Below are 20641 nucleotides of genomic sequence, written 5' to 3'. Positions count from 1 at the left end.
AACAGCTTCTGAGGCCATAAAATCTTTATTAAGGAACTCCTGTCCAAGTAATTAGTTTGATAAGAATAAATACTTTTGATGATTAGATACGAGAGAGAGATGTGAAGTTTAGAAACTGAGCAATGTTTTAGGTCAGGCCAGACTTTATAAACTGCTGAATTTGGTGCATGTGAATATGTGTAAGGAGTCGCATGCCTGTCTGAAGCTGATAGGAGAACCGGAGCAGTTGAAGTGTGAATATAAATTCAAAGAGAGTCGTTTCCTGCAAAATGCTGATACTTTCACTCACACACACCTTTTCTCGTTATGGCCAGCTCTGCAAGAGATTTTCCCTAACAACAATGGAATTCTGTTCACTACAGCTGCTAGATGTAGGTCATAGTACTTACCAGCAAATGTTGCACGGCAGGTTATCACTTGGATCAGATGCTTCAAAACAAAATGCGTAGAATGCATTTCATAAGAAACAAAGGTGCCCCCCACACACACACCACCAGTCTCCATTTTTTTTTTTATCTTAAACAGGTTTTTAAATTTGAAATGATTGTTATACTTTGTCTAAATAATTATACCCACCAGGAATTAAATTTCTTTCTTCTTTCTAAATAAAACAATATATCTGGGTATGGCAAGTTGGTAAGACTTCACTTTATGTGGTTAAGGGTTCAAATGTACAGTGGGATGCTTTTGGCAAGTGTTCCCTATTGTTATAGCCTCAAGTCGGAAAACGCTAGTTGAGTGATATTTGGTAAAGAGAAACTATACAGAAGCCTGCTATTTATGTATATGCAATTGAGTGTGTGTGTGTGTGTGTGTATAAGGAAAATAAGACAAAGTAGAAAATGCTAAAATAATTTTATCAGGAAGTACATTTTAGTACCGGTTTCTGTCTTTTTAGACTTTTTCAACTAAGTGTAAAACAAGAAAAACAATTAAATTGGAGAAATAAATTAAGTGAAACGTTTTGTAGATATTTTCATAGTCTTTGAATATGTAAATATTTCCATAGTTTTCAGGTAGTCTGTCTGTCTGTCTCTATTCCTTTGTGAATGCCTGGTAGGTAGGTAGGTAGGTAGTATCAGTTGAATAAAGTTAAAACATGGTCTGGTTTCCATGTTTTCCATTATGGTATTTTAACATTAACAAAAATAGTTTGTAATGCTTATAAAGTTAAATCTGTGCTTTCATACATTGAGTAACCCTCAGATTTCAAATGTGTTTGATGATGATGATGATGATGATGACCGTTGAGTTCTTGACAACTTTAGCGCCTCTTAGAACATTCCAACAAGCTGAGTTTTTAGAATAGTAAGAGACACTTGCCCAAGGTGCCATGGAGTGGGACTGAACCTGGAACCATATATATATATATATATATATATATATATATATATATATATATATATATATATATATACACACACACACACATACAATTATAAACAAGGGCAAAAGAAAAAAAGATTTCTATGCCAATATGCTGAGAATAGACTTTAAATCATTAATCACCACATTAGGCCCATATGTGATGTGTGGTAAGATGTTTGCTTTGCAACCACATGACTATAGGTTCAGTCCCACTACATGGCACCATGGGCAAGTATCTTCTATTATTGTAAGGGAAAAACTCCCATATTTTATACAGTCATTGGTGCAGTGTTCCTAAAGTTAGGCAATGGCATGTTCGTGTCATGATGGTTTTATTGTGGGGTTCTTTTTCTCAGTTCCTATCATGGTTTTGAACCTGTGCATACGCTATGTTTGCTGGTGAAACATTTGTCTATAAGTAACATGAAATTCTATTTTTTTACCAAATCCTGCCAAATGGCTTAAGTTGGTTCAGGGCTATAGTAGAAGACATTATTAACCCAAGAAGTTACGCAATGGGGCTGAACTTAAAACCATAGCTCACAGCCATGAAGTACTAAATGTTCTATGACAAAAAAAAAAAACCCAAAAAAGAGACACTTCAAAAGATGATGTAGTCACATTAAAAATGCCTTGTGTCACACGTGCAGTCAATCAGGATTGCTCAAGTATCTAAATAACAATGTTAATATCTTGCAATGGGTAATACCAGACATCAAATTACCAAAAGAAAAGAGATGTAATGATAACAGACAAGGATTTCTTTCTAAATAAAGCTTAATGGCATCAATGAGTCATTATGGGGAAAAAATTGCTGAACAGGAAATGCTTGACCAAGTTATTCACAGACCCCCCATCCCACCCCATTAGTGTTAGTGCCCTAACTAAATTTCTAGCTTCGTGCAAAATACATGGCTACAGAAAACAAATGTTAAAATTGTGTTGGTAGAAGCACCAAAGGCTATAGCAGAACAATTAGAGAGAAGAAGCAGAACAGTGGTCGGAGCTAATGTGCGAGAGAGCATTGACATTGATAGGGAAGACATGATTGGAAGAGAGCGACTTCGTTAAAGATGAGGAGCAAAACAGTTTTAATTGAGAGAGAATCACTGAACTAATACTTTGAGGATAACGAATTAAAATAGCCTAAAAGCAAAAATCAAATCAAAACCAAATGGAAATTGCAGTTGCGGCCAATGCCAGTGCCACCTGACTGGCTCCCTGTGCTGGTGGCACACAATAAGCACTATTTATGTGTGGGTCGTTGCCAGTACCGCCTGACTGACTCCCCGTGCTGGTGGCACGTAAAAAGCACCATCCGAACATGGCCAATGCCAGTGCTGCCTGACTAGCTCTCGTGCTGGTGGCACACAATAAGCACCATCTGAACATGGTCGATGCAAGTGTTACCTGACTGGCTCCCGTGCTGGTGACACATAAAAAGTACCCACTACACTCTCGGAGTGGTTGGCATTAGGAAGGGCATCCAGCTGTAGAAACTCTGCCAGATCAGATTGGAGTCTGGTGCGGCCACCTGGCTTGCCAGTTCTCAGTCAAATCGTCCAACCCATGCCAGGATGGGAAACAGACATTAAACGATGATGATGATAAAAGATGAACCCTTTTCATAGCAACCTGACTGAGGAAACCCTTAGTTCTATGATATAAAGTTCCATTTTAAAGGTGATCTAAATTAAAACTTTCCAACAAATTTTCATGTTAATACCAGATGAATAACGGTTACAAATTTTGGCAGAGAGCCATCAATTTTGGGGAAGGGACTAAGTTGATTACACTGACCCCAGTGACCAACTGCTACTTATTTTATTGACCCTGAATTTGAACTCAGAACATCAAGCATTTTGCCTGGGGTGGTAATGATTCTGCCATAAAATATTAGATTAATCATCATTGTCATTTAACGTCCGTTTTCCATGCTGGCATGGGTTGGACAAAATTATTTTATTAAACAAGCCATTATCTTCAAAATTAATTGAAATAAAATCACTGTATTTCAATAGAAATATAACAATGTATGTCCAAAACTTACATTGGACATACATGGTCATCTCAAGCTGTCTCATTTTATACAGTGTCCCTCCCAATTGGTTGGGGCCTTTGTTAATCGGAAGGCACAGATGTCCATGTGTGGTGCTGGGGTAGAATACTTTGAAACCAAATGCAGGAGACTGTCTGAAGAGAGGAGGGGACGTCATCATCACCTGCCTGCAGCTGTTATTCAGGGTCTCTTTTAGTACCGGTCAGTGTTGCAGGATGTGCCTATCTTGTCGCATCGGTCTGGTCAGCCACGTCCACTCCCAGGAGAAACAATGTCTTAGATCAACAGTGAAATGGCTTTTCATGGACTGTTATTAGTAATGGTAGGGAAAGAGTTGACCCAGGGTACCGTGACATGTCCAGTCAGGCCAGTCTTGATAGGATTTCATCATCTTTTATTAAATATGGAAAATAAGTAGAAATTTCAACTAAAACCATGCTGAAGACTTGGGTAGATGTTCTTGTGGAAGTTGGAATTTATGAGGCTCGAGAATTTGGTATTGGCATCATCAACATAAGGGAATCGAAAAGAAATGTTTCCTCTGTAAATGGATTGGAAGTGGATCATGGACCTAGCTGTTAAAATTTCTGCCTCTTGCAGAAACATAGTATTGCTTGGAATCTGGTGAGGGTTGGCACCAAGAAAATCTGCCTCAACAAATTCCATCTGACCCATACCAGCATGGAAAAGTGGACAGTAAATGATGATGATGACGATGATGATATAAACATGCACATGATAGGCTTCTTTCAGTTTCTCCTCTACCAAATCCCCTCACAAGGCTTCGGTCAGCTCAAGGCTATAGAAGACACTTGCCTGTGTTGTTGCACGGGGTGAACTTGAAACCACGAAGTTGGAAGGCAAACTTCTCAATCGCACAGCTATGCCTGTGTTGTTAGGGAAAATAAAAGAGGTTGAATTATACAACCCAGATTGTATCATTTTTAGTGGTTTAGTTAGATGAAGAAAGGGAAAAAGAAAAGCAGATTTAGCTGCTTTAAGAAGCTGTGTATTAACTATTTAGCAGTCAAATTACTCTGTCAAATGCAATGCTTTATTTATTCACATTGTTTTGAATTAATCATTTAGCATTACAATATTGATGACGTATTTGTAGATCTTTAGAATGACATTGCAGGGCAAGTGTGAGAGGCTGGATCTGACTGGTTTGAACATCAAAACAGAGAGAATATCTGGCCCGGATATGGTGGCCAGTTTAAATGCTAAAGGGTTAAGCATACATTATTTCCTCGCTTTGGTGTGGCTGTTTATTTTTAGAATGACATTGAGAGGCTGAATGAATCTGGCCAGCTTGACCATAAAACGGGTAGACTATTTTGGTTGGATGCGGCTGGTTTAAATGTGAAACGAGGAGTCTATACGAAGTTGACTCATCATCTTTGTTTTAAAATCCACATTTTCCTGCTTGCATGAAGCAAACAGAATTTGTTGAGGAAGACCTTCTCTGGCCAGACGTCCATCCTATCACCAACCCTTGCCCGTTTCCAAGTAAGGTAATACTTCCCCATGGCCAGACATGCTCCTCAGAAATTAACAACATCACTTGTATGACAGTAACACCTGTCTAGAGAGATCATATGATATCATGACAAGCTTCTTTCAGTTTCCTCTCTACCAAATCCACTCGCAATGCTACGGTCATCTGAGTGTTAGGGTACAAAACACTTGCCGCAAAGGTCTTCTATGATAGCACCCAGGATGATCAAAGCATTGTGAGTGGATATGGTGTGTGGAAAAAGAAAAAAAAAAAAAACTGGAATGATCACAGCTGGATTGTCTTTCATTATAGGTATGCTCAATCTGTATCAACCAAGGGCTAAACAATTTTAGCAGAGAAGAAAGTTTTGGATTATTCTTTCTCATCCTCCTAAATTTTGGTTTATCAAAACTCTCTTTAAATGACATTTTGTAGAAATACGTTTGTAAGAAATGATGTTAATGCTGGCGTTTCAAAACATAGAAACCTGTAGACAGAAAAAACCCAAAAACAATTGAAAAATGCTCAAGTTACAGAAACTGGTGAAGAAGTTGGTGGGAAAGAGAAAATGATCCAAAAGTTGCCCCCAAATTATTTTCTCTTTTTCCTGAATTGTATCAACATAATTATCGTTGACACTCTTGAAAATGTATCTTAGTAAAATTTCATTACAAATATGCATCTTTTAGAAAGTTATGAGGTGGGGCATCAAAGTGTAGTTATATCCTCAACTATTACTTTGCTCCAACATAGAACCTAATTATAATAGAGGGGCTTGTATGTTGTAGGGCAGGGGTTCCCAAACTAGAAAACACAAAGTTTGAGAAAAAAAAAAACATTAGAATTTAGAAGTTAACAATCAATTAAATGCAACTTGTGGGTCTGCAAAATGTGTGAAGAGTTTTTTACTCTTTTAATCTATTCATCATTGTAAAGAAGGGTTCACGGCAATGTTTATAACCCAAAACCAAATTCCCTACAAGACTGTCAACTGAGAACAACATAAGGGTGTGCCTCTGTTAAACTGTGTCTAGTGTTGGGTTAAAGGTTAGAAAGTGGGAACCTTATCTATCGTATTTAAACATGTAACGTTAAATTAAATAAAATTAATTTAAATACTGAGATTTAGAAAGGAGATGACAAAGGAGCAACATGAGGGGGTACTGAAAAGCTCCTAGTTTTAAGGGTATTGTGAAAGGCCTGGCTGGAGGCCCAACCTTCCGAACTCTTTTACAGGGATTAGAAAAACTGAAGGACAGCTGCTATAAGTGTGTGAATCTGAGAGGGAAATCCTCATCCTCATCACTTAGCATCTGCTTTCCATGCTGGCATGGGTTGGACAGTTTGACTGAGGACTGGTAAGCTGCACCAGGTTCCAGTCTGATTTGGCAGGGTTTTCTACGGCTGGAGGCCCTTCCTAACGCCAACCACTCCAAGAGTGTAGTGGGTGCTTTTTACATGCCACCAGCATCAGCTATGACTATGATTTCACTTGGCTTGATGGGGGGGGTCTTCTCAAGCATGGTATATTGCCAAAAGTCTCAGTCACTAGTCATTGCCTCTGTGAGGCCCAATGTTCAAAGGGTGCTTTTTACATACCACTGACATGAGTCCCAATTACGTGACACCAGCTTCGGCCACAACTAGGATTCCACTTGGCTTCATGGTTGCATAAAATCATAATTAACTGAACCTCATGTATTTTCTTTTACAAAAAACCAGGAAATTTTCAATAGCCACTTGTATGGCGGCACATTGCTCTACTCAAGAAGACCCATCCACCAAAACAGAATCGATATCCTAAAACCATCTTGGTAATGTTATCCATAAGGGGCTGGGCTATGTCACACCCCAACCCCACATCTCATCCCCTACCATTCAAAAAGCACTGGTGATGGTGCCTACGTACAAAGTACCCAGTACTGAAGACAGAGTGGTAAGAAGCTTAGTTCCCAACCACATGGTTCTAGGTTCAGTCCAACTGTGTGGCACGTTGGACAAGTGTCTTTTACTATAGCTCACAGGTTTTGTGGGTGGATTTGAAAACTGAAAGGAGCCCATCATGTGCTTGTATGACCACCACCACATCAGTGTTGGTGTGTTTGTGTCCCTGCAACTTAGTGGTTTGGCCAAAGAGACTGACAGAATAAATATCAGGCTTAGAATTGAAAAAGAACTGGGATCAAATCATTCGACTAAGAATCCTTACCACACAGCCATTCCTGCATGGCTGCAGTCTGAGATAGAAGAGAACCTCTACCGAAGGAAAAAAAGGAGACACTCAGATGATAGGCCAGTAGAATCGTTCTCTATTGTCATGGTTGGATGCTTTTTGTTAGAGCTGACCTGTGATTAAACAACAAGATACAGGGACCAGAACTGGTGTGCTGACAGCACTGTAAGTGAAAGTTCCAATTGGACGTTAGGGTTCCTATACAATAGAGTCGGAAATTCTCTAGTGCACCAAAAAGCTCAGCACGAGTTTGGAGTGGTGCAAGTTATGAGCCTGCTATTCATCTCTGCTTATGTATCCTTCTCTGTCTAACTCTCTCCGTACATGTTGGGGAGGAGGGGAGATTTCTTTTGTTCATCCCACCACCTTTTCTGCACTCTTTCAGTTTTGACTGGATTTTGAAAAATATACTTTTTTTTTCCAGATTTATTTCAAACATGAGTTAATGACTCATCAAACATATCTTTTATTCTGTTGCTTGTTTCAGTCATTAGACTGTGGCCATGCTGGGGCAGCATCTTGAAGAATTTTAGCTGAATGAACGCCCCCTCCCTATTTATTTTTTAAAGCCTGGTATTTATTCTACTGGTCTCTTTTGCCAGACTGCTAGGTTATGAGACAGAAACACACCAACACTGGTTGTCAAACACAAACACACATACATTCTTTCACATTATTTACATTCGACGGATATTTGTCCTCATCTTGTTTGTTGTTGACACAACATTTCGGCTGATATACCCTCCAGCCTTCATCAGATGACTTAGGGAAATTTCGAACCTGGGTTCTCATTTCTAAGGTATTTTTCGATGTTATCATTATTGTTATTATTATTCAGGTCACTGCCCGGAATTGAACTCGGAATCTTGGGGTTAGTAGCCCGCGCTCTTAACCACTGCGCCATATGCCCACGGTTTCCATCAACCAAATCCATTCACAAGGCTTTGATTGGCCCAAGGATAGAGACACTTGGCCAGGGCACCACAAAGCGGGACTGAACCGGGAAAATATGTGGTTGGGAAGCAGACTTCTTATTGCACAGCCATGCCTGCACCTTGCATAACCTTTTTTTAAAAATATAAATCTAAAGTAACTCTTTTGGAGGAAAAAAAGTCAAAACTGAAAAATTACTGGAAGAGAGGAAAAGTGGGTGTAAAAAAATCCACTCTTTTTGGCTAAAGGAAAATTTTTAAAATTACTGGTTTTTTTTTTTTTTTTTTGGCAGAACTGTAATTTATGAGGCTTAAAACATCAACATTCATCACATAGCTTTTCCTCTTTTTTTTATGGGAGGGTGGGGCACTAGATAATTTCCGACTCTATTCTCCCAAAAAAAAACAAATTTTAATCATGCAGAGAGAGAGAGATTGAGATTAACCCTTTCGTTACCAACCCGGCTGAAACCGGCTCTGGCTCTGTAGTACAAATGTCTTGTTTTCATAAGTTCTGAATTAAAATCCTCCACCAGACCTTAGTCACAATTTATGTTCCTAACACTAGCTGAATGATAACTAAGTTATTTTACTAAATTCTTTGTTATATTTAAAGTAATTTAAAGAAACACAGAGCATCTCAACAGAAATACAGTAAAAAAAAAGGGTTAAAGGCAAGATGTGATGTTCATAAGCACTTCTTGAATAACGAACTTATGAGTGCTCCAGTTGGGACTGTCTTTTACTTGTTCCTGTCATTAGACTCTGGCTGGCACCATCTGAAATTGCCCTCTACACAAAGATAAATGCAATGTTCATATGAAGAACTAATTAAATAAAATCACTAATTTGATAAGACGGTATAGTCACGGTTGGAACGCCTCTGGTTACAAACAGGGACTATAACACAACCTGATCTCTGATATTCCAGCAATGGATCCCCCTTTAAGTGCATTATCATTCCATAAAATGTGTTTATGGGAGAGAAAAATGTTAAAAAACATCAATACATGTCAGAGTGACAACGAAACGAGGAAGGTATCAGGTGGTCGTGAGATGTGCTAAAAACAACAGCTAAATCGCACTTAAATCACAGTTTTTTTTTCATTTTTTCACACAATTTTCTTTCCTAAATGAATTTCCGTGTGTAGAATACAAATTCGCAAAAATTTTCAGAAAATTCCAAAAAACTGGAAAAGTTCTGAGGGGTGTAAAGAATGCTTAAACCGGAATCCTTGGCGATCCACTCCTCCTCTCATTAAAAACTTGATATTTTTGTAAACAAGTAAATTTAAACTGAAAGTATATTTAATAGCAATATTCGGAAGGTTATTTGCAGAATCACGATTTTTTTTTTTTTTTTTTGGTTACTTTTACACTCGGAGTTCAAATCCCGCTGAAGTTGATTTCGCCGGTCCGTTGTGGTACTCTACCCTCACGACTTTGTTTCCTCATAACTTTTTGAAAAATGCATATACTGCAATGAAATTTTGCAGATACGCTTTCGAGAGTGTCAAATACGATTATGTTGATGATATATATATATTAGAAAAAGAATTTTGAAATTTTGGGTCGTTTTCGCATCTCTCTGTCCCAATTTTGTTACCGAATTCTGTTAAGTTTTGCACTTTTCGTTTTCTTTTATCAAGCTTACAAGCTTCAAACATCAACACTAAAATGTATTCAATAAAATGTAGTTCTGCAAAATGTCTTTTGAAAATATGCATTTTATAGAGAGTTATGGAATAAAAAAAAAATCGGAGCAGGGAGAAAACGATCCGAAAAACTTTGGTAAAAATTTTGCTTTCCACTTTAATCTTATCAACATAATCGTAATATATACCCTCAAAAATATATTTATAAAATATCAAATACATAAGGAAAAGAAAAAGTGGATGGGGCCCTAAAGTGTAGTTATACTCTTTCCCGGGTCGCTAAACTAAAATATTAGTCGAGTACTTGCGGTCGATAAGAACGGTTACGTTATAACCTTCTAAATTTACGGTATTTTGTCAATATTAGAAATGAATAGGGCGATATTAGTTAGAAAACCAATAATATAATGATGACAAGAAGAGAATTGAACGAACCTTGAGTTTGGTCATCGCAGGAGAAATTGTGGAGGAAACCCGACTGGAAGCAACGTGACGGCTTAATGACAGAACTACTTCCGGTACAAAACTACATCTCCGCAACAACAGATCCTCACCACGTCTTTTTGTTTACTTTTTCAATGGGTTTCCTTTTTTAGAATAAATTTAATAGATCCGAATTTTTAAAAAATATTATAAAATTTCAAGATAAAATGTCTTTAAAATATAAATGTTTACAAAATTGCTGATTTCTTTTACTGTTGCTGAAAGAAGGAGAACAAATCTTACCCTGACTACAGAGTAGCATTCTAATTACCAAAGTTCTTTCCTTAAAAATTTTCTGAAAAATGCACATCTTTCAAAATAAATTTTGCCGAGATTTCTTTTTTCGGGTATTACGATCATCTTGACGAATTTTGGAAAAGAATTTTAAGGAGTTTCTTCACCCTTTATGACCCTCTTTAAAATGCTTATTTTTGAATGACATTTTGCAGAAAAACGTTTTCAAAAGTGTAGAGGTTAGGGTTGGGGTTATGTTTTAGATATAAAAACTTGGAAATAAAAGTTAGTGAAAATGCCAAAGTTATGGAAATTGAATTGTGACAAAGTCAGAACGAACCGAAACTCCATCAAAAACGGGGTTTTTTTTTCCTAAATTCTATAAAGAAAATTCTAACCTACACCTTCGAAAATGTATCCCCACAAAATGTTAGTAAAAATCTCTCTTTTCAAAAAGTTATGACTTATGAGCAAAGTTGGGGGCACCAATCTGTAGTTATACCCGAACATTTACTTAAGCGGTCTCGACAAACGGGACTAAATTTTAAATTAGGGGGTTTGTTTCCTCACAGCTTTCCATTCTTTTTTTCTGTTTCTTTATTCTCTTACAATAAAAACATAATTGTTCTACTTTCGCTGATACTCCCAGAAAGAAGGAAATTCGCTGTTAACGGAGTCGATAAGGTGTCCTTTTGTGAACAGAAGGGTCACCGGTTCGTGCCCTATCAAGGTTTTAAGGACGTTGCTTATTTATCCTTTGCAGCATACTTACACAAGTGTCCCCCTCCCGACTTTATTTCCTCATAGCTTCCTGAAAAATGGATATTTTTTCATGAAATTCCAGTTACATCGAAATTTGTGAAAAGAGTTTCTCCGTGACTGGGGAGAGGAGTTTCGGAAAATTCAAATGAGCGTGAAGTTATGAGGAAAGGAAGTCGAAGGGAGAGGGCATGCTTGAGTAGGTATGCCACTCTTTTCTCCTTAGTAATGACAACTGTTAGGTGCCTGATTCACCGAGCTGTGAATATGGTACCACCGATAGGCGCAGGGGTAGATGTGTGACAAGAAGCTTGCTTCCCAACCACATGCTTTTCTACTTTAGGCACAAGGCCCAAAATTTTGGGGGAGGGGTCTGGTCAATTAGATCGACCTCAGTACGCAACTGGTACTTAATTTATCGACCCCGAAAGGATGAAAGGCAAAGTTGACTTCGGCGAAATTTGAACTGAGAACGTAAAGACAGACGAAATACTGGTAACGTTTCTGCCAACTTCCCAACCACATGGTTCTGGGTTCAGTTCCAGTGCGTGACATCTTGGGCAAGTGTCTTCTACAACAGCCTCAGGCTAATTAAAGCCTTGTGAGTGGATTTGGTAGGTGGAAACTGAAAGAAGCCCGTTGTATATGTCTTTGTGTCTGTGTTTGTCCCTCACTACCGCTTGACAACCAGTGTTGGTGTGTTTACGTCCCTGCAAAAGAGACCAATAGAATAAATACCAGGCTAAGCAAAAACATTAAGTACTGGGTTGATTAAAAATTGTTCAAAGTGGTGCCCCAGCATGGCCACAGTCAAATGACTGAAACAAGTAAAAGAATAAAAGATGAGGTGTGAATAAAAACTTACAGCCCAAAAGCCAGAAATCCTACACGTGCCCTGATCCTCGTATCTCCGTTGGGTGAATGCCCCATATAAACACTGTATCAAGTTCTAATTCTTTACCATCTCTGCCCCACTTATTCATTGGTTTATGGTAGGGGTAGAACTTCTACCCTCCCAATTATCATCTTGGAAAAGACACCTCATCATTCTTACATTTTGTATATGTGAGAAGATTTACAAGATGGAAACTGAAAGAACCCCTATCTTGCCCAGGATATTAATCGTCTGGAAGCCGTTCAGCGGTGTGCAACCAAGAGAATACCCTCCATCAGGCATTTGCCATATTCTGAACGCCTTACTTCCCAGGGCATGGACACATTGAAACTCCGACGTCTGGCAGCTGACTTGGCAGACACCCATAAAATTATTAACCATCTTACAAACAATAACTCTGAGCACCTTTTCAAACTCCACCTGTCTAACACCCATAGATATCTTTACAAAGTCAGAAAACAGCACAGCTCCTTCCATGACTTTCGGAAACATTTTTTCACGCTGAGAGTTGCTGAAGCATGGAACAAACTGCCGGCATCAGTTGTTAGTTGTCGGAACACTGCATCCTTCAAAACTTCCATGCTTTCTGAGATTCGCCAACACTACACCTGATTTTCTCCCCTCCATACACACACAAGCATGTATCTGACTCTTACACTGTTTACTTTCCAGACATTTCTACATTACTACATGTTCTTTATACGCACTTTCTGACAAGTTGTGGTGCACCTGAGCACTGTATACAATAATTTCATTATTATTATTATTGTCAGCTGAGTGGACTGAAGCAATGTGAAATGAAGTTTTTTCTCAAGAATACAACCCATTGCCCTGCCCAGGAATTGAAACCACAACCATGTGATCATGAGTGCAACACTCTAACCGCTAAGCCATTCATCTCCACTTTTAAGATAATAGGGGAGCGATTTGGTTGCAATTCCTAACAAGTTGAATGGTGCTCCCTTGTTGGCTTGTCTTCATGTTTTTCTTTAGCCACAGGTCAGCCCAAATCAAGCAGGCCTATGAAAGAAAGCTTTCCATCCATAGCCATCTAGTCTGTTTTCAGGCACACTATATCTAAGTCTATCTTATTTATTGTATCCTTCTTTAAAAATTAAAATTTTTTAAATATGAAGATTTAGCTGTTATTTCTTGCAGGAGGAATGACCATTTAGTGACTTCATCTTGCAATTTTTTGAGCAGCAAAAAGAAATAAAACTCAAATTCTAAAGAAACGAAAGTGAAAAGGTGCAGGAGTGGCTGTGTGGTAAGGAGTTTGCCTCCCAATCTCATGGTTCTGGGTTCAGTCCCACTACGTGGCACCTTGGGTAAGTGTCTTCTACTATAGCCTGGGGCTTTGTGAATAGATTTGGTAGACGGAAACTGAAAGAAGCCCATTGTATATGTGTGTGTGTGTGTATGTGTGCATGTGTTTGTGTTTGTCTCCCACCACTGCCTGACCACTGGTGTTGGTGTGTTATGTCCCAGTAACTTAGTGGTTTGGCAAAAGAGATTGATAGAATAAGTACCAGCCTTTTAAAAAATAAAGCCCTAGGCTTGATTCATTTGACTAAAAATACGTCAAGGTGGTGCCCCAGCATGGCCACAGTCTGATGACTGAAACACTACACCATATGCCCACGGGCATATGGCGTAGTGGTTAAGAGCACCACACACACACACAACTGACTTCTTTCAGTTTCTGCCAGCCAAATTCACTCAGAAGGCTTTTGTCAGCCTGAACCTATAGTAGAAGACACTTGCTCAAGGTACCACATAATGGGACTGAACTGGGAACCATGTGATTGAGAAGTGAACTTCTTACCATACAACCATGCCTGGATCTATGGATATTCTGCAACCATCTCATTCTTGGTCTGCCCCTTGGTCTCCTGACCATTAGCTTGGCTTGGAGAATCCATCTTGCCATTCTTTCCTGCAACATTCTAATCCCCTGCCCCATGCATTGACTTATTCTTTTCCTCTCCGCTTATGTGTTTCTGGACATACGACGAGAACAACACAAGGACTTCCTTCACTATTTAATCCATCAAGTTGCTGTGGGTGAACTTCTGGGTGCTTTAGTGAAAATGATGATTGTACAACCCTTAGCAAACCTTGAAAACAATATTCATAAAATGTAAAATATTAATCGTGGCACTCCGTTGGTTACGACGATGAGGGTTCCAGTTGATCTGATCAACAGAACAGCCTGCTTGTGAAATTAACGTGCAAGTGGCTGAGCACTCCACAGACACGTGAACCCTTAACGTAGTTCTCAGGGAGATTCAGCATGACACAGAACAGGACAAGACTGGCTCTTTGAAATACAGGTACAAGAGAAACAGGAAGAAAGAGTGAGAGAAAGTTGTAGTGAAAGAATACAGCAGGGTTCGCCACCTCCTGCTGGAGCCTCGTGGGGCTTTAGGTGTCTTTGCTCAATAAACACTAACAACGCCCGGTCTGGGAATCAAAACCACGATCCTATGACTGCGAGTCTGCTGCCCTAACCACTGGGTCATTGCACTTCCACAGAATATTAATAAATAGCAATAGTAACAATGAATAGTGGCTGTGTGGTAAGAAGCTTGCTTTCTAATCTATTCTTGTCTAAGAACTGTAGAATCTACAGGAATAAAATATCTAAGCATGTTTGGCTTCAACAAAATGGAGAATTCTCAAGATATTTGACATTTTCTGAGATTGGTGAAAATGAGACACAGTAGAAATTATGGAATTCTGTAGTTTCAAAAACTAGAAATATTTTTGGTGTTATAGAGGTAGAACGTCTTTCTCAGTCCATGACTGTCACTCTTGAACAACAAAATCAACAATTCTGTAGAATTTTTGTATAAAGATGGATGGAATGAGACTAACTTTCAGATTTCGTAGGCGTGTACCATTAAAAGAACCACTGAGTATATTTATGAAAACAAATTTTGAAATTAAACTTTTCTATGAAAAATGGAGTCTAAGAAGAATTTAAGAAGGTTTGGGAGTAAAATAACTAAAATTTCCCATTTCCGATAAGTTTCTATCTAATCTTTCTTTCTTTCTTCTCATCGTCATTGTCATTGTTGTCATCACAATCATCATCATTTAAAGAATGTTACACTTCTGCCTGCATCTGCCAATACTCAACAGATTTCACCCCACACAAATAGATTTTAAAAAGTGAAGAAATTTTGTATTTTCAAGAAGTAGAAATATTTCGGTCTGAGTGATGCAAAATATCTTTCTGAAAGAAAAACAGGAAAATTTTGGAGCAGCCAACTCCAGAATTCTGAAGAAATTTAACATGCATTTGGATGTAAAAATTAAAAAATATTTCACAGGTATATTTTCTTCACTGAAAATGGTGACTTATTCATATTAAAAAAAGTGGAAAAATCATGTATTTTTGCAAATGTCATAATTGTTTATAAAATATTGACATATTTTGGTGCAAGAAAATGAATAATTCTCAATAGAGTTGGCTCTTTCTAAGGCAGCTGGCACAATCATTAGCATATCAGGCAAAATGCTTACCCCCATTTCATCTGCCTTTACATTCTGAGTTCAAGTTCTACCGTGGTCGACTTTGCCTTTCGTCCTTTCAGAGTTAATAATTTAGATACCACTTGAACATTGGGGTCGATGTAATCAACTTACCCGCTTCCCTGAAATTGCTGGCCTTGTGCCAAAATTTGAAACCCATATAACTGGTCCTTTGTAAAGTGGTCAGTTGGCAGAATGGTTAACATGCCAGGCAAAATACTTAGCGGCATTGTGTCCGGCTTTATGTTCTGAGACCAAATTCTGCCAAGATTTATTTGTCTTTCATCGTTTTGGTGGGGTCAATAAAAGAAGTACCAGTTGTATATTGTGGTCGGTGTAATTGACTTACCCACCTCTCCTGAAATACCCAGCTTTGTGCTGAAGTTGGAAATCCACATAATTGGTGCTTTCTGAATTGGGTGAATTTGGTCAACGGAAATTGGTGAAAGTTTGGCATTTCTAATAAAGATTGCAGAATTTTGCATGGTGTGATGAATGAATAATCTCTCCCGCAATCGATTAGTTCCGTTGTGGGAGTGACCAAGTGAATAAATTGCCATAATGTTGGATAGAATGTGAGGAAAGTTCCAAACAAATATAAACAGCTTTAATGAAGAATGCAGACTTTTTGTGTTAAAAGTTTTTGGAAATTATGCATTCTAACAAATCTAGAATTTATTGGAAAAATATCTGAGCATATTTGAATGCAATAACGTGAAGAATTCTTAAAATATTTGACAACCTTTGAGTTTGATGTAAAAAAGAAATTTCTTCATTTCCAGCAAGGCTGCATAGTAAAGAAAACTTTGATTCCCAACATAATGGTTTCATAAGTTCCACAGTCTAAAACATTTGTATCTTTTCCTTAACACGTCTCTAGATTCTATTTAACTAAGACTTCATCAAATATTTCACGTTATTCAACCGAAATTATAGCAAAGCCATAACCTTTGTATGTGGAAATTGAATTTACGTCTAAGGACTGAATCTTTAACGTTATGAATATAACAATCTAAGGGAAATAACTCTCAAATTCTTCTTGTAGTTACTATGGAGTTCACTCCCATGTTTCTGTATCTCGTTATCTTATACATTCTTTTCTACACTAGACACAAGGCCCGAAATTGTGTGGGGAGGGGGTCAGTCGATTAAATTGATCTCAGTATTCAACTGGTACTTAATTTATCGACCCCGAAAGGATGAAAGGCAAAGTCGACCTCGGCGGAATTTGAACTCAGAACGTAAAGACAGACCACATACCGCTAAGCATCACACCCGGCGTGCTAACGGTTCTGCCAGCTCGCTGCCTTCCGTTATCAGAAGAGTGACGTTTAAAACGTCTTTTGGTTTCTGTTTACATCCGAGAATATTCTGAGATAAAATGCTGTCCGAATCACATTCACTTTTTAATCTCCTTGTGTGGAGTGGAGTCTGTCAAGTATTGGCAGGGGCAGGCATGGCTGGGTGGTCAAAAACTTGCTGCCAAATTATGTCGTTTCGGGTTGAGCCATATTACCCAAGGTGGAACTGAACTCGAGACGACCTGTTTTGAAAGCGAGTATGTGTGACCCACATATCCATGTCTGTGTCTCCCAATACCCCACCAGCCTTTACCCTCATCCCAGTTGATGAAAAAGTCAACCTCCAGCTGTAACGGACTGACCAGGACCTTGTGAGTCGATTTGGTAGACGGAAACTGAAGGAAGCCCATCGAGTGCACATGCACGTATATGTATGTATGTACCTGTGTGTGTGTTTATGTGTATGCGTGTGTGCATGTGTGTTTCTTTGTCTAGACATCACGTGACAGTTGTGAAACCATCGGGCGATGTCGAGATGAGCATCATTTCTTTCCAATCTTTCATAAAATAAAGGAGGCGAAAAACATGCTTCAGGGAAATATTAAATTACTCGCAAATGCGTGAGGAGTAGTGGCAGGAAGGACATTCTAAAACCATAGAAAATTCACCTCCACAAATTCCATCTGACCCATGCAAGCAGGAAAAGTGGACCACCACCACCACCACCACTTGACAGCCAGTGTTAGTTTGCTTGCATCCCTGTAACTTGGCAGTCCAGCAAAAGATACCAATAGAATAAATACAGGGCTTTAAAGAAAAATAAGCCCTACAGTTTATTTATTCACCTAAAATCCTTCAAGACAGTGCTCCAGCATGGACGTAGTCTAATGGTGGAAAGAAGGGAAAGATAAGAGATAAAAGATACAGCAAACCCTCGCCATTTCGCGGTTCACCCATCAGGGTTTATTATTTGAGCTTATGTCGGTTCCTCTGTGGTGTTGTTTTGTATTTAGGGGCTGTGTGATAAGTAGCTTGCTTACCAACCACATGGTTCCAGGTTCAGTCCCACTGCATGGCACCTTGGGAAAGTGTCTTCTAATATAGCCTCGGACCAACCAAAGCCTTGTGAGGGTATTTGGTAGATGGAAACTGAAAGAAGCTTGTATATATATATATATAACCTGTGCTAGCATGGAAAACGGACGTTAAACGATGATGATGATCATCATCATCATCATCGTCATCATCATCATCATCATCGTCATCATCATCATCATCATCATCATCGTCTAATGTCCGTTTTCCATACTAGCATGGGTTGGACGGTGCGACCCAGGTTTAAGAAGCCAGGAGGCTGCACCAGGCTTCAGTCTGATCTGGCAGAGTTTCTACAGCTGGATGCCCTTCCTAACACCGACAACTCTGTGAGTGTAATGAGTGCTTTTTACATGCTACCGGCATGGAAGCCAGTCAAGGTGGCGCTGGCATCGGCCACATTTGGATGGTGCTTTTTACGTGCCACCGGCACAGGTATCACAACTACAATTTCCATTTGAGTTTTGATGTTGATGTACTTGACTCAATAGGTCTCCTCAAGCACAGCAGGTCGCCCTACAATCCAAGGTAAGCACAGCAGGCTGTCCTGCAATCCAAGGTACTTTGGATGGGCTGGGGTTTCTATGTGAAGCTGATGCACGCTATTTGTCGGGTCTTCGTAGTCACAGCACATCTCCAGAGGTCTCAGTCTTTCGTCATTGCCACTGTGAGGCCCAACGTTTGAAAGTCATGCTTGACCACCTCATCCCATGTCTTCCTGGGTCAACCTCTACCCCAGATTCCTTCAACTATTTGGGAGTGGCACTTCTTCACACATCTCTCCTCATACATCAGTAGTACATGACCATGCCAGCGCAGATGTCTCTCTTGCACACCATATCCAATGCTTCTTATGTCCAGCATTTCTCTCAGGGCACTTACACTCTGCCGTGTATACACACTGACATTACACATCCAGCAGATCATGCCAGCTTCATTTCTTTCAAGCCTACGCATGTCCTCTGCAGTCACAGCCCATATTTCACTACTGTGAAGCATGGCAATTCATACACGTTCATCGTACAATCTACCTTTCACTCTGAGCGAGAGGCCCTTTGTCACTATTAGGGGTAGAAGCTTTCTAAACTTTGCCCAGGCTATTTTTATTCTAGTGGTAACACTCTCTGAGCATCCACGTCCACTACTAACTTGGTCACCTAGGTAACAGAAACTATCAACAACTTCTAGTTTCTCCCTCTGGAGTGTAATAGAATCTGTTTTCTGAGTATCTGTGGTGTCTATTGCCCCTGTGCATCTGCCGCACACGAAAGCTATCTTCTCGGTTAATCTTCCTTTGATGTTGCTGCACCTCTTATGTGTCCATAGCTTACACTGGGTACATCTTATGGAGTTTCTACCAACACCTTTTCTACAAATCGAGCAGAGCCACCTACTTGAGGGTGGGTGTGATAAGTTTGCCTTTCTACTTTCTATAACTTTGGTCTTTGCTACATTGACTCTAAGGCGTTTTGATTCTAAACCTAGCTTCCACACCTGAAATTTCTTTTCTAGTTCCAGTAGTGATTCTGCTATGAGGGCCAGGTCATCAGCATAGAGGAGCTCCCAGGGGCAACTTGTCTTGAATTCCTGTTATTGCCTGGAGGACTATGATAAATAAAAGGGGGCTGAACCTTGGTGGACCCCTACTTCTACTCAGAATTCTTCACTATACTCATTGCCAATCCTAACCTTGCTAACGGCCTCTCTGTATAGGGCCTGTACAGCCCTTATTAACTATTTGTCAATCTCGAGTTTCCACATCGCCCACCAGATAAGGGAACGGGGGACCCTGTCAAAGGCTTTCTCCAAGTCCACCAAAGCTATGTAGCAGGGTTTATCTTTAGCTAGGTATTTCTTCTGCAATTATCGAACCAGGAATATGGCATCAGTGGTGCTTCTACCCGGCACAAAACCGAACTGCATCTCATCTAAGCAGATTCTCTCCCTAATGAAATGGGCTATGACCCTCTCTGTGACCTTCATCACCTGATCCAGCAGTTTGATACCCCTGTAGTTATTTCTATCTAGAGCATCACCTTTACCCTTGTAGCAGTTGACTATGGTGCTGCTACACCAGTCATTGGGTATGACTCTATCATGAACTACCTGGTTTACAATGTGGGTGACTAGGCCGTAGCCCACACCACCAGATGTTTTAAGCACCTCAGCAGTGATTGCTGATGGGCCAGAGGCTTTTCCTGGCTTCATACCCTTAATTGCTTTACCTACAAGGGAGCTGTCTATTGGGATAACTGTTTCTTCTACTGGGTCAACATTTGGCAGGCTCTCCTCCTCCCATTCATTCTCCACATTCAGCAGTCTTTCATAATGGCTTCTCCAAGCCTCTTTCTTTTCACCAACATTAAAAGCAAGTGCACCATCATCCATGTGGACACATTTCTCTCCTGTGACATCACAATTTTCTCTCACACACTGTCTTGCAATCCAAAATATCTCAGTTCTTTGGTCCTCACGTCGCTGGACATTTGCAAATTTCTTTTCCGCTTCACCCCTGGCTATGTATACCTGCTGCTCAGCCTTCCTTTTTGGCTACCTGGTACAGTTCCCTGCAACCCCCACCCTTCCAGGCTT

At 39.6% G+C, this 20641-nt stretch overlaps 1 protein-coding gene across 2 annotated transcripts in view; it reads right to left on the bottom strand.

The window, feature by feature from the left end:
• Positions 1-10327, bottom strand: part of LOC115215759 (S-methyl-5'-thioadenosine phosphorylase) — a 43568-nt gene extending 33241 nt beyond the window's left edge. Inside the window, exon 1 of one of the 2 annotated variants that reach the window (XR_005000557.1) lies at positions 10181-10327. Coding sequence is in view for 1 of the 2 variants with exons in the window: in XM_029785056.2 (XP_029640916.1) it covers positions 10181-10195 (15 nt within the window). In the remaining variant the exon portion in view is untranslated. The remainder of the gene's footprint in view (positions 1-10180) is intronic. The other variant, XM_029785056.2, reaches the window with a different exon arrangement.
• Between the last annotated feature and the right edge of the window lie 10314 nt (positions 10328-20641).

This window comes from Octopus sinensis, linkage group LG9, assembly GCF_006345805.1.
Source record: "Octopus sinensis linkage group LG9, ASM634580v1, whole genome shotgun sequence".
NCBI classification, from domain to species: domain Eukaryota; kingdom Metazoa; phylum Mollusca; class Cephalopoda; order Octopoda; family Octopodidae; genus Octopus; species Octopus sinensis.
Note: the sequence above shows the minus strand (reverse complement) of the source record. Positions and strands in the feature narration are given on the sequence as shown.